Below are 14448 nucleotides of genomic sequence, written 5' to 3' on the forward strand. Positions count from 1 at the left end.
TGTCCCCTCACCCTCATTCCCACTTCCTGTGTGTCCCCTCACCCTCATTCCCACTTCCTGTGTACACCCCACCCTCATTCCCACTTCCCGTGTCCCCTCACCCCTCATTCCCACTTCCTGTGTGTCCTCATCCCTCATTCCCACTTCCTGTGTGTCCCCTCACCCCTCATTCCCACTTCTTCCTTGTCCCCTCACCCCTCAGTCCTACTTCCCTGTGTCCTCCCCCCTCATTCCCACTTTCTACTTGTCCCTCTCTCCTCATGCCCACTTCCTGTGCCCCCTCACCCCTCATTCCCACTTCCCCTGTGTCTTCCCCCCTTACTCCCACTTCCTGCTTGTCCCTTCACCCCTTAGCCCTACTTCCTATGCCCCCTCACCCCTCATTCCCACTTTCTGCTTGTCCCCTCCCCCCTCAGTCCCACTTCCTGTGTCCTCCCCCACCATTCCCACTTCCTGCTTGTACCCTCCCCCCCCGCAGTCCCACTTCCTGTGCCCCCTCACCCCTCATTCCCACCAGTTCCTTTGCATGGCCTTACCCCTCATCCTCACTTGCATGTGAGCTGCTTGTTCCCACTGAATTGGTCAGTGAAGATGTGCATCTTCAGTGCCTTGTGTGAATGAGAGCCACTGCAGCTCTGAGAAAGAGGTGGTGGTGTGCTGCATCAGCATGTACTACCTCTTAAAAAGCACTCGATGTAAACATCTGACCCCTGAAGATGAAGCAAAGTGAGTCAGCCATTTCATGGTGGCTCAAAGTGATGCTGGGCCCCTCACCCCATTGAAAGAGAAATATCTCCTGAAAGGATTTTTTCCCCCTTTAAGTTGTGAGTAAAAATTCAAGCATGCAGAAGAAAAAGTCAATTCTGAATGACATGCTTTTTATAACTCATGGCAGTAGAGTGAAAGGGGATAGGAATTTTCCACTAGCTTCCATTGGAATAGACATGCATGCAAGGCAGTAGGGTTAGGGAGAAGGGGCAGACCTCCAGAACTGAAACTAATTATGGGAAAATGATTCAAGTCCCTTGTACTTTTACCACAAACATTTGGAGAATCACACTGAAAAGTTACTTCCCAAATTGCTTTGGTATTCAAGAAAATTTGGCTTTTCTACATGTTATAAAACTAGTTCGACTTTGAACAAGTGAGGATGGCAAGCATGCAAACTATAACTTACATGCAGAAGTGGACCACCTTACTTTTGTAAAACGGGCACAAACTCTGTCCTTCCGCTGCCCCACCAAACTCACATCAGCCCGAGGCAACCATTGCTCTCCCCTAGAACATACATCTGAAGCTCTAAGGGTGTCCCTCTACAGCACACTATGCTTATAAAAGCTGTCAGCCTGAAAGCAGACGCGGTGCCAAACAAGCTGGCGAGAAACCGGGCTGTTTTTCTTAATGGTTTCGGAACTTAGGAATATTCAAGTATGTGTCTTCAGGAAGATCTTACATAATTACCAGTTCTTTTTGATTTACTGATTTTCTAATCAACACTTCAAATCCTAGAGATCGCAGTTAAAGACAACAGATGGATTGAGGGAAAGGAGGAGAGGAGGTAGATTGAGTATACACTGTACTAAATGCAGGAGTCTATAAAGATGTTCTAAGACTGAAGTTAACACCGCTGATTTAGCAGTGGGATATACTGGCCAGCTAGGCATCACTCAGCTTCTCAAACTTTGGAATCAAACTGGACACTGCCACCCTCATTTCGAGTTTCATGCCGATTGTCATGCAATACTTGCCTTTTGCAGCAGGGACCACCAAAAACCCGGCTTTGCACAGCGACAGAATCTAACAGCGCTGAAACTGTGAGCTACTTTTCTTCTCTGATACTAATTCTTCTAGATGGCTGGCAGCCATCTCCTGTGGCTCCTATGGGTTTGCTGCAGGGACCCAGGGTGCCCTGGCAAACCGCCTGGGAACGGTGCTAATTTCTTCCACTTAATTTTTATGCTAACATAGCTCAGTGGGTATTTATATGCCTGTTTTACCAATGAGAAACCTGAGGTTAAAAAAAGTTGACTTGGTAGCTAGTACGTAGTCAAGCTAGTATTCATACGCAGGTGTGTCTGAGTCTCAGAATCTATGCTGGAATGACAAGTCCACAATCACAATAGCTTCAAGAATCACAACCTCTTCCCCACCTTCATCCAACACAAACAAAGCCACTTTATTTAGGTTTTTTTTATCAGGTTGCTCAAGCAAGAACTATTTGAATTGGTAAAACTCAAAATATGATCAAATTCAACGGACTAATTCATGGATTTCACTTTTCTCGGAGTAATTCTGTTTTCATTCCAATGGGCAATGGGTAGAACAACTATTCAGAGAATAAATCATTTTCTCCCTACACTTGAAGCCACTGAACTCCAACAAAATGCAACCCATGACTCAGACATTTATTTATTTATTATTTATTTTTAGACTAATGGGAACTGCATGAATTCTTTCTTGGTCTTCCAAGAGCAAATGCCTTTTATGCTTGATCCGGAAAGAATTGAGTTTCGGAATGTGAAATCACTAATTTACCTAACTGAATACTTTTAACCCTCTTTGGGCAGCTGAAACAGTTTAATCTATAGCTCTCTGCAGTTGCTGTGAAATCACTTTTTCAAAGTTCATTTCTTTAGGCGGTATTTAGGAACAAGCAGATGAAAGCTGCAGAAAGGTAAATAAAATCACTCATAGCAACTAGGGTCATGGTGTCACAGCAAAATTCATCAAACGTTTCATTTCTAATATTCTTACCTTTAAAAAAAACCACCTCTTTCTTGAGGTCTAAAACACCTAAAGTGTATAAAGTATACAATTCTTAATAGATTTGTGAACTTTTAAAATATGAATTTAGTCAGGCAACCACCTCTGAGATTAAGATACAAAATATTTCTAGCACTTCAGAAGTTTCCCTCCTGTTCCTTCCCAGTTAATAACCTCGCCTGCACCACCACCAGCCCCCCAATCCCAACATCTCCCACCCAGAAATCATTATTCTGACTTCGGTCACCATCAGTAAATTTGGTCTATTCTTGAATGTGATATAAATGGGATCATGTAATAAGTATTCTTTGGTGTGTGGCTTCTTTTGTTCCATGATGCCTGTGACAGCATTTCATTTTAGCAGTAACCTATAATGTTATTTTTAAAAGTTAAATTGCAGTACATTAGCACATCAAATCCATCCCCAAGGAGCAAAATTTAGAAATCAAAATAATCATTCTATTGTGAGAAAGCAACTGGTGGAAAGTGTTCATTAAAGAATGTTCTTTAGCCCTTTTCAATCTGGTACCATATAATTGGCCACAAAACATATCTCAAGTCCTCCTGATTTGGACATCAACAGATTTTATATATAGCAAGTCAATATGTATGTCAGTATGCAAAGTATAACTCTATATGCCATATCTGTGTCTTCATCCAAATGGATTCCTTCCTACACTGAAATTTTATGCAAAAATTACTTTAGGATAAGTTAGTAATTCTATAGAAATAGAATAGTGTGCATTTAAACTCCATATGAATCAGTAGCACCTTCATTTTAATGGCCAATTTTGTGTATCTAGTCTTACTTAACCATTGGAGAGAAAGCGACTCCCCCAATATATGAATGGCATGCCCCTGAAACAAAAGATTGAAATAAACTCCCTCTAAAAATGAATCAGAAACATCATCCCCAGAACTGGTATTTTGTAAAGAGAAGTTTGATACAACATGTATTTTTTAGGAGGATACTCTCTTATTTCAGGTCAGGAGGCCTTGGAAGACATAATTAGAAGCTCACTGATTTGTCCAAAGTCATAATCACTATTTGCAGTTCCCAGCTGAGACTCTGTTCTCGTGAAGTCAAACTATAGCCATCCCCAGAGCACTGTGTGTGTGGCTTTTGGAACAGTTTCCCTGGACTGCGAGCCACAGACAGAAGTGGAATGTGCTTAGAGCTCTTGTATGGCCTTCCAAAGTGAACAGCAGTCCCACTTGGCTGTCAACATTTCAGAGGTGAACAGTAAATACTTTGAAACATAATACACTTCTTATCAAATTTCAGATCAAGAAATGAAGATGAGTTAAAATTAGTTAAAAAAAAAAAAGCCATACTATTCTGTCTTGCCACATAATTTGGGCACTGAAAATTGTTTTGCTTTTGCTGCACTGTTTCTGATTAGAAAAAAATTCTACTGTTGATCAGGTTTTAAAATAAGTTGTTAACATGCTTAAAAATGCATTGCAGCTTTAAAAATTAATGTACAGCTTTAAAGATTAACACAGCCTAATTAAACAAATAATTTCTATTCTCTAATGTGAGTTAAAAAAAAAGAAGATTGATCACTTTGCTTCTGCAAAGCCCACGTAAGTACAATTTCTTAAAGTATGTGCACACAGGCCACTGAATCATGTGAATAAATAGGAAAATATGAAAAATAGATAGCTTTAAACACTTGTGAGAATGAAGACTGAACCAGAGGTCAAATTAGAGGCAATCTAATATTAGACTTGAGAAGAGGTACACTTTCCCTCCTAAATGGCTCAGAAAAGTATGAACTTCAGCTGTTATAAACTCATAAAATTTAAAAAGCTGCAGCTACAGCTTTATGAAAATGAGACGAACACACTTGCCTAAATATTTCCCAGGATTATTACTGCAGCAACTAGTGTTTGTGGTTTGGGTGGCTTTGTTCAGCTTCAGTGTGTGATGCGGACTGAAGCTCACACAGCCCTCCCCCACCGTACACAGGGCACTGTCACACTGTGCTCCCAGAAATGTCGCATCAGCTGAAGAGAGGATACAGAAGTATACTGTATCCCTTTATCCTAATCCACAGTAGAGGAGACAGAACGATGTTCTGGCAAGAGAATATGAACAGGTCAGAAGAGAGCTATCGGCCATACTGGGAAAATAACCTCAGAAGTACATTTTGCTGACAGTGGGTCAGTGGTACATCATACACAGAAGGTGGGATACTTCATCGCTAAATGCTCATATAAATTAATCCAATGTACTCTGAGAGTCTTCCAAGGTTATCCCCCAAATTCTCTCCACCTTTGGGTTTGCTAGCCACAGGAGGTAAAGCAGCAAAGCGTGGCTGGAGGTCTGCTCTGATGTGCAGCACTCCGCAGGGTGCCCAGGCCCAATGCTGAGACTCCCCAAGCATGCCCATCTGCATTCTCAAATCCCCCTCCCTCCCTTTCTGTGAAAGAAACAACACAGGCTTCCTGCCTCCTTATAAAGAACGAGTTTGCCTTGAAAGTATCTTCAAGACAAAAATCATTTAAATTCTTTTAGCCTTTTCTCTCCTTTCTGGGCCATCTAGTTTAGTAATTGTGACGGTGTACATTTATTTCATGTTAAAAAGAAAAGAAAGAAAAAAAAAAAAAAAAGCCTGCTCCATAGATGATCACACTGTCCCTAGAAATCTCCGCAGGATTTCAGCAAAGCCATAGGAATACAGAAAGAGACAGCAGAAAAAGAGCAGATAAAAGATGGAAACAAGCTTTGGGATCTGAATACTTCATCACAGAATTGAAAAAGTAACCCTGTTAACACCCGGTGGCACATTTTTTTAGGTGAGCACAGGTACATCAGTGCCGCGGAGGGTGCTGGACCCGGCTGTGGGCCACCAGGGTATTAATCTTTACTCGGCTATGAGCTTGCACTGGTGATCCAGGCCCTGGTACCTTCATTCAGAAAATGAGAGAGTTCAACAATATCATTGATTTCTAAAGCCTTTTTTCCCCTCAGCTTTTGACAGTTTATCATGCTACAGAGGAGTGAAAATGGATGGATATATCTATATCTATCTATTTCCATCTCCACACATGAGGACATACGTGTGTTTATAAATATGCATATGTCTATGAATATACACGTTTCAAAGGTACTATCTGCCATAGAAAGACACTAAAGTAATTTACTCACTTTATTTTTTCTCTCAGTGCACCTTAGTTTTAGAAAGGCAAGAACATGGTGGTTTCATTAAAAGAGAAATCTCCAGGTGTACTGTAGCCTAAATGCATCAATCTCATTCCCAGGATTTCAACTGCTCCCATTTGTAATAATTGATAATTCAGTTTATTTTATAAAGAGAATAGTTTTCTCTTCCCTTTCCATCTCTGTGGGAAGCGTCACTACCATCTCCTAAGCTGAGAACAAAATACCCCAAGAACTAGAGCAATGCAAAAGTCTGCAGAATGTCTAACGTGTAGACAGTATTTGTGAGGTTGAAAGTGAAGTTCTCCTCACTCTCTTTAGCTGCTCCAACCTTGTCAGGCTCCTGGGTTCCGCGGATGGCACTCTGTACCTGGGTTTCTGGTCTCCAGCCACACCCCGCTCTCTAGCATCAGGAAGAGTCAATGTCAGAATGGCTGCTTGCCTGGCAGCTCTCCTCCGCAGCACCCCATGAGCAGGAACAAGGTCCCCACTGCACCGAACTGCTGGTGCCAGGCCCTTCCCACCAGGGATCCCCTGCAACACGGGTCTGGCGTCACTCCAGTGAAGCCTCCTCCTCTGTCACAGCGGACCCTGGCCCATGACTCTGTGGGTAGGAGGCACGTGAGTGCTCTGGCCTCAGTTTCTCCTCTGGAAACTAGGCCAGTAGCGCCACCCTGCTGTCTCAGGGAACACCTCCTCCAGCCACTCCCAGGCCTGCCGGTGGCCAGCATCACAGACTGGGGCTCCCTGCAGCCCCCCACACTGGCTGAGGATGCCGGTGCAGCCTCCCCAGAGCTCCTGCAAGCAGCCCTCAGGTGTGGGAGAGCGGATGCCCTGGAGACTATCCCTGCCCAAAGGGACGGGAACCTTCCCCTTCTCGCCACAGGTGGAGGGTTCGGTGCTGAAACACATTTCCTACAGCTCCTCAGAAGGTTTTGTGGGACTTTTCACTGGTCGCCGCCACAGCGCTGGCCAACCAAGTCCACACATCTGAACCAGCCTCAGCCTCCCTGCTTCCCTGGCCTGTCTTCCACGTCTGCTCCCTGGGACCACTTCCTAAATAAACTTCCTGCCACATGCCTTTGTCTCCGGCTCTGGTTTGGGGGAAACCCAAGCTAAGGCACTAGGAGAATCAAGTGAAATTACTCTATTAACTAATTAATAAAGATATATTTAATATATACAGAAATATAAGATATACATAATAAAATATATAATATTTATATATTCATACATAAAGAAGTTAATATGTATAAAATCATTTTGCAATTGTAAATTGCTATTACCACTCTTGCTTTATATAAACATATACATCACCTTATAATATCTGCTGCATTTATGTGCTCCCTGCCTCAGGAGTATCTATAAGGTGTTGTGAGCCAGAGCACTAGTAAATAAATGGATAAATATATATGTACCTTAAGAACCCTCTAAAAAGTCACGCATATGTAAAATGTGACACCTTTTCCCATATGAAATGCCCAAACTCAATTATGTTCCTATATACCAGCCTCATTATATTTAAGCTGGCGTGTATTTAAAATGACTGCCATTGATGAAAAAAACAGCCATTTTATCAGTAGGAAATGACTGGAATGCTTGAGGGGAAAAATACACTTTCTCCTTGGATTCTGGAGCGATGGTAAGGGAAACACACAAAGAGGCAAAGAGATGGAGTTTATGGGATGAAGACCCCCAATTAAATAACAAAGAGAGAGTAGTTACATTCGCAAATAAAAGCAAAGAAATACAGCTTGAGGGAGCACAGATATGCTGGTATTCAAATTATTTAAAATTTTATCAGTCACAGGAGGAGGGGGGCAAGCTATTAGCTTTAGCACGGCACCAACTGGTGCCTGCAACTCTGTCTGTTCCTGATCATGTTTTCAAGTTTATAGTCCTCAACAAGCACACTTTCAGTCTCTTTATGACCAGTGAAAAGAGGAAAGGGGTTATCTAGACACAGTATCAGATAACAAAAAGTCACTCGTAAATTATTAATAGAAAAAAGCTGAAAAGGTAGAGCAGAACAAATTAGTTAATAGGACTGGCTGTGGAGAGAAAGGGCGAAAATTACAGACAGTCAATGGAAGGCACGTGGCTTTGGTATGGACTGTTCTAGGCTGGATAAATTCAACTAGAGTATCAATATAAAGAGGCAACAGAGGAACTTTCCAGCTGACGGGGCATTTGAACATTATCTCCAATGTATGGGCAACATATTTGCCCACCGACTACTGCAAGTGTTTCAGAGGACAAAGATGTGCTTGAGTCATGCATTTCTCAGCCTTTCCCTCTTTAACCTCTGCATCTCTCCTTAAATACTGCTGAGTACATAACTGCTTAGGAAGTAAAATCTCTAGATTAAAAAAGAAAAACACACATACACACAAACTTTATAAGGAGCGGGAGGAAAGCCTATTCTGCCACTTTTCTGTCTGAAAACCTCAGGAGATGTTTCAGTTTTTTCATGACAGGGAACCAAGAACATTAGGTCAAAAGCTTTCCAAACAGAAAATCCCTGGATTTAATAATCTTGCCTCCAAGTTTTCAAGCTAATTTTAAGAGCACATGCTTTGCGTGTTGTTACTAGGGGGTGTGGCTGAAGAAGGGCTACAGATGTCCATATCCCGAGCAAACAAGAACATAAATCTATAGTTGTAGGAGATTAAAAAATCAATGAAACAAGTGCAAAATGGTTTTTTGGGATATCAAAAGGCAACACAAGAGTGCGGTGGAGATCTCTGAGGAGGGCATGCGATGGGGTAGGGTGTAACTGCAGAAGGGGGAAAGGGATCCAGCCAAGGGAGAAGCAGCCTAAGGGGTCTGGCGCAGCCAGGAGGAAGGTGCACAGAGGAAACTAGGCTGGGAGATTCGAGAGATCAGAAGGAGTATGTGCTGCCAAGCGAGGGAATCTGCACTTCATCTGCACTTCATCTTACAGGCACAACCACGAGGGAGTAATGTGAGTTGCAGAGCGACCACAACACTCGGGGTGGGGTTGCCGGAGCACAGTTAGGGGCTGTGTGAGAATCCAGAAGACAGAAGATGGTAGACACTGGGCAGGAAGAAGGGATCAAGTCAGGAGGAATTACTGAGGTAGAAAAAAAACATCCTTTTTGGGGATGTGTGTGGGCAAGAGAGAACAGTTATAGTAACTTGTTTCTAAATTGCAATGCTAGAGATAAAATGTTTCCAGTGAAGCCTCCCACAATTTGTTAATTTCCCAGAGAAGTCAGAGCATTCAGAGGACAAAAACTAATTAATTAAAAGGTATCAGGGCACTGAGCTCTATTTAAAATAGAAAGGATCTCTCAACCAGGACTATGTAGTTGGTACAGGACCAAGATCAAAATCTTGAAGTTGGGGATAGTTTTCGTACACTCTCTCTGTTTTCCTTTCCCCAGCCAATTTCAAGATTACTTTCCTTTTGGTTGAAAAAAATGATGATAATCTTGGTGAGATGAAAGATAGCAAGGGAAGCATTTTAATATGTAATCAATCTGCCATAGTTACCTTGCAAACAGACTTATTTTTCCTGTCAAATTTAATCATTCCAAATGTTGGAGAAGTAATCAAAACCTTCAGGACATATTTTACATTAAAAATATATATGTATCTTTATGTATGTTAAAATAGTTTACTCTGGTTGCTTGAACTTCAATGCATTGCCAACTTTTCTGAAAGGCTATGTTTAGAGTGCATTCTTTTTTAGCAAATCAAACCAATACTGAGCAACAATCCATGCAACTACAATGACAGTGATGGCCTTGAACTGTTCCTTGAATTTGGATAATTCACTTGAACTCTAAGGAAAGAGAAACAGCTTAAGGACTTTCAGTGCTTAGACCAATAATTTAAGAAGGGGCAAAATGAATGTCCCCACCATCCTTTCAAACTGTAATGGGGACCTTTTGCGGGGGGGGAGGGCACTTAGCCTCACAAATCAGAATCAGTGCGTCATCATCTTCTGACATGAAGGCAATATCAAACATTCCTGCCAAACATGAGTGTGCGAAGCCACCCGTGTGAATGAGGAAGACCCCCGTCTCCTCCCTGGGGAGGTTCAAGTATCTTGGAACTGTTTTGAGAAGAGCAGCTAAATGCAGATGGCAAAGACAGAAACAGCTGTCCGAGGGGGGGGGCGTGACACTGCCAGCGGAGCTGGGGAGATCCTACCCATCTCACATCTTTCCTTGAACGAAGACTTCCTTATAGTAGAAGGAATTGCACTGGGCAGATTTCTATATTGCTGGGTTTCAGTTCCAGGCAATAAAAACAAGTGACACTAAACAGAAATACATTCCAGAGCAATAAACTAGAAAGAAGGAAAAGGCAGGAATAGGGTGGCGTGGCGCCCGGGCTGAACTACCACGCCAGTCCTAGCGCACGCGCCTAGGATCCGGGGCGCCTGGAGTCCCTGGAAAGAGCGAACAGAGGAGCAGGAACATCTGCAGCATGCAGCAAACATTAACTACGGTTACTGTGGCTGTTCTTGCTGCTATTGCTTCTGGGACTGAATATGTTCTTCTTTGTTGCTGAAGAGTACTCAGCTGTCACAGCACCCATTTCTCTTAAAATCTTAACTTATTTTCACTGCTTCAAGTGTGAGGGCACAAATCTTTTTTGAGAATCAACACAAAAACGTCTACTTCTTGATATTTCTGTTTCTGTCCCACTTTTCTCCCCAAGACTTCAATTAGATACTGGATCAGTAGCATACAGAATTTTACTTCATTTACTTGTGTATACCGTATACAGATACTAGCCACATACATACTATGTACATAAGATCGATACATACCCGGGCAGCACATGTATACATGTATCTGTAACTTATTTCCATGTAAAACACTGACCACACCCACACATACATGTACTCCATCCTCCTGGAAAGCTGAAAAACAGTGACTTGAAAGTATTTTCTTTTCTATTGTTTTCAAGCTTAGAAAAAATTATGGCAATAAAGTTAAAATTTTTTACTTTCAAAAATTGTGTCTTTTATGTCTTTTAAAGTTCTTGAGACTAATTTTAAATGGAAAGTTGACTTTAAAATGTCAAATTATAAATAAGTTTCTCATGTGTCCCGGCGGTTGTAACCACATTTGACTCAGTAGTTCTAGAATGGGCTGGGGGAAGACTGAAGGACCCATTTTCCTCCTCTAGTAAAATGATTTAGAGTGACAAAGGACTGAATCATTTTTATATAGTTAAGTACTAAAATCAATAAGAGGATTAAGACCTTTATTTATGCTAGTTTATAAATTATTACTTTAGAGTATGGACTTAAACCAAACTCCAGCTTGAATATATCTTGAATGAGTCCAAACTTCCCAGAATAAGTCTTTCTAAATATTATCTTTGCTGGGTGTTAAGAGTAACTAGGACAACTCCTCTGGATGACTTATATAGCTTTAACTTTAACCTCAAAAATTCTATTACTCCCATGGTGATGAGAGAGAGTGAAAGAGAGAGTGTGTGTGTGAGTGTGTGAACGAGAGAGAGACAGAGGGAAAGAAAGGAGAAATAAACTTCTGAGTTCTTATAAATTGTTTAAATCATAAAAGTTAAATTTTAAAAAGGCAGGGGAGGGGAAGAAGAATACATTAAGAAAAGACACAGGCACTAAAAAGCTTGAGCTAGTTATCATCAGCTAGTTAATACAGGCTTAACAAGGGTTTCAGTCTTCCAATTTTATGAAGCCTATACTAGAGGTATTTCTTGGACTGCCAAGAAATAGCACATGATTTCATTTTTGACAGTGGTATAATCTATTTTTATTCATATGGAGAAGGAAAGGCTTCGACTATAAGATTTTACAAGAGATCAGAGCTGCAGGAATTGTCAGGATGATGCTATCTGATCTGCCCACTGACAGGGGAGAACCAGGGATTGACCATTAACCCTCAGATAACTAGCAAGGAGGGAGATGAGAAGCACACAGGGGTAGGGACAGAGTCAATGGCAAGCAAGAAATGGAGGCAGTAAACCCAGAGTTCTAATACCAACCCTGAGACTTATTATACCACCCAAGACACAGTTTATAAAAACTGCACCAACAAAGAAGCCCTTGAACTCTAGGGGAGAAACTCCACCATTCCTATTTCTCACTTTGACAGGCAGAAATACAGAACTGCTTCGTAGTTAAGATTTTAGGAGAAACGATGTTTGATGACTGGCTCTATGAATGGTTTCTGTGCAGAGAATTACAAGTTTTAAGGAAAGGCATTATAAGCAGTTTTATAGTCATCTTTCAGGTATTCAATTTAATTTAAAAAATTCTGAGTTATAACTATGAGGAAAAAATAAGGTTTTCTGTCCTTGTGAACTTGTAGTTTGGGTTAAGAATAGAATTGTGGCTCCTATCATTGGATTACCATGAAAAACAAAGAAAGGAAATTACATTTTACGTATCCAAAGTTATGCATACACACAATGACTGTAAAAGCATAGCTTAGTTAATCCTTCAAACATTTCTCTGACCAATTAGAAACTCTATTGTATACAGGGGGACACTGGGCACCCCTAAAGTTAAGCAACATCCCTAGAGTCAAAGAAAAATAAGAGAGCAGGTGCCCATAGCCCAAAGCCCACATGCTCTTTCCCACACGCCTGGATACCCTACATTTATATTTAGTTGTATGATTTTTTTTTTTTTAAAGATTTTATTTATTTATTTGAGACAGAGAGAATGAGAGAGAGAGAGCACATGAGAGGGGGGAGGGTCAGAGGGAGAAGCAGGCTCCCTGCCGAGCAGGGAGCCCGATGCGGGACTCGATCCCGGGACTCCAGGATCATGACCTGAGCCGAAGGCAGTCGCTTAACCAACTGAGCCACCCAGGCGCCCTAGTTTTATGATTTTACTGTCAAAGATAATAGGTATCTATACCTATGGCAGTGACATGAGCTTCTTCACTCTCTTGTGCTGAAGCTAATGTTAAAATGAGCTGGCATGCCCACATACCCGGCATGTGGAGTGATAAAGTCCTAGTGTAGGATTACACATTTGCCTGGTATCAGGAATAAGGAACTTGTGAAAAACGCACACATGTTAGGAAAGACTTACTAGGTTTAATGTGTGCTGAACAAGGTAAGAGGCAAGTGGGGGGGGGGCTGCAGAACGTGAAACTGAGGGGTGATGCTGTGAATCATGGGGTAATCCAATGGCGAGCCTTTCCTCATGCTCTATCTTACACAGTCTTCTCAAGTCTCTATTTCAAGAAACCACAAGTCTAGTATGTGGGAGAAATAGTGATGCTTCTTAATACCAAATTGTCCTTTCCTGCCTAACGAGGACAGAGCTGCAGCTGGACAGAAGGCCTGCTGATGGCACCCCCCTCTGCCCACCTCTGAGTGGGGGCCTCACCGCCTCCCGTGCCGGCCACAGCGTGGGCTTCTAGAGGTGGCTGTCTCCTACACATGTTGTGACCAAGCTGCCGGTTTTAAGTCAACATAAAACCACACTGCATTGTACTACTAGCGATAAAAACACAGCAAGATTAGAGCAAGGCATGGGTCTTCTAACACATTTTTTTTTTTAAAGGAAAAGGGAAAATACTTAGGAATGAGGTTTCTGACCATTTGACTGATGACTGTCTTTCTGACACATGTTCTCTTCTAGCTTGAGAATTACATCCAGGACAACATGAAGAGAGAAATGGTAGAGATGCAACAGAATGCGGTACAGAACCAGACCGCTGTGATGATAGAAATAGGAACAAACCTACTCAATCAAACAGCAGAGCAAACACGGAAGTTAACCGACGTTGAAGCACAAGTAAGTAATGGAACAGAAAACATGTAACGGTCCAGCTAGATTAGTGACTAGCAAGAAATCAGGATGCATGGTTACCTAATTAAATAGTGGAAAAATGAAGAAAGCTCGACGGTAGCAGGAGAAAAAAATTGATACGAAAATAAGAATTTGCGGTTAGATAAGAATTTAAAATCAGTAAATACATTTTCATCTTTTTATTTTTCTTAAAGATTTATTTATTTATTTTAGAGAGTGGGGTGGCAGGGGAGGGGTGGGGGGGAGGGAGAGAGAATCCTAAGCAGATTCCCCACCGAGTGTGAAGCCAGACATGGGGCTCGATCCCACGACCCTGAGATCCTGACCTGAGCTGAAATCAAGATTCGGACGCTCAACTGACTGAGCTGCCCACGTGTCCCCATTCTCATCTTTAATACTGAGGTTAAATTACATTTTTTCTAACGACATGTGAATCATTTCATATGATGCATACTCAACAACTACAAGATAAATGCTCCTCTGCCTCGCTGGGTATCTTTTGGACTCTGGATAAGTCCTTAACTTTTTTTGTGCATTTGAGAAATGAAAGGCACTGAAGAGAGTGCAAGGAACTTTGTTCTTCAATCTAACTTTTAAGATAAAACCAAATCTCAAAGAACTGTGAAAACAATTTGTGGTATGAGTTCACAGACAAAGCAGCAAAGAGTTCACACGCAGCAGCCGCTGCGGTAGAGGGCTTACCCATCCGCAGAAGGCTTCGAGTCCC

The 14448-nt window shown here is 41.8% G+C and overlaps 2 protein-coding genes across 5 annotated transcripts in view; one reads left to right on the plus strand and one right to left on the minus strand.

Moving 5' to 3' along the window:
* Positions 1-14448, minus strand: part of MCPH1 (microcephalin 1) — a 249414-nt gene that overhangs the window by 88839 nt on the left and 146127 nt on the right. The window lies entirely within an intron of this gene.
* The window catches only part of ANGPT2 (angiopoietin 2), a 58966-nt gene that overhangs the window by 17753 nt on the left and 26765 nt on the right, over positions 1-14448 (plus strand). For both annotated transcript variants that reach the window (XM_032413723.1, XM_032413724.1), the window contains exon 2: positions 13551-13706. In XM_032413723.1, the coding sequence (XP_032269614.1) occupies positions 13551-13706 (156 nt within the window). The remainder of the gene's footprint in view (positions 1-13550; positions 13707-14448) is intronic.

The sequence above is a fragment of the Phoca vitulina genome, unplaced genomic scaffold, assembly GCF_004348235.1.
Source record: "Phoca vitulina isolate PV1807 unplaced genomic scaffold, GSC_HSeal_1.0 scaffold15, whole genome shotgun sequence".
Taxonomy (NCBI): Eukaryota; Metazoa; Chordata; class Mammalia; order Carnivora; family Phocidae; genus Phoca; species Phoca vitulina.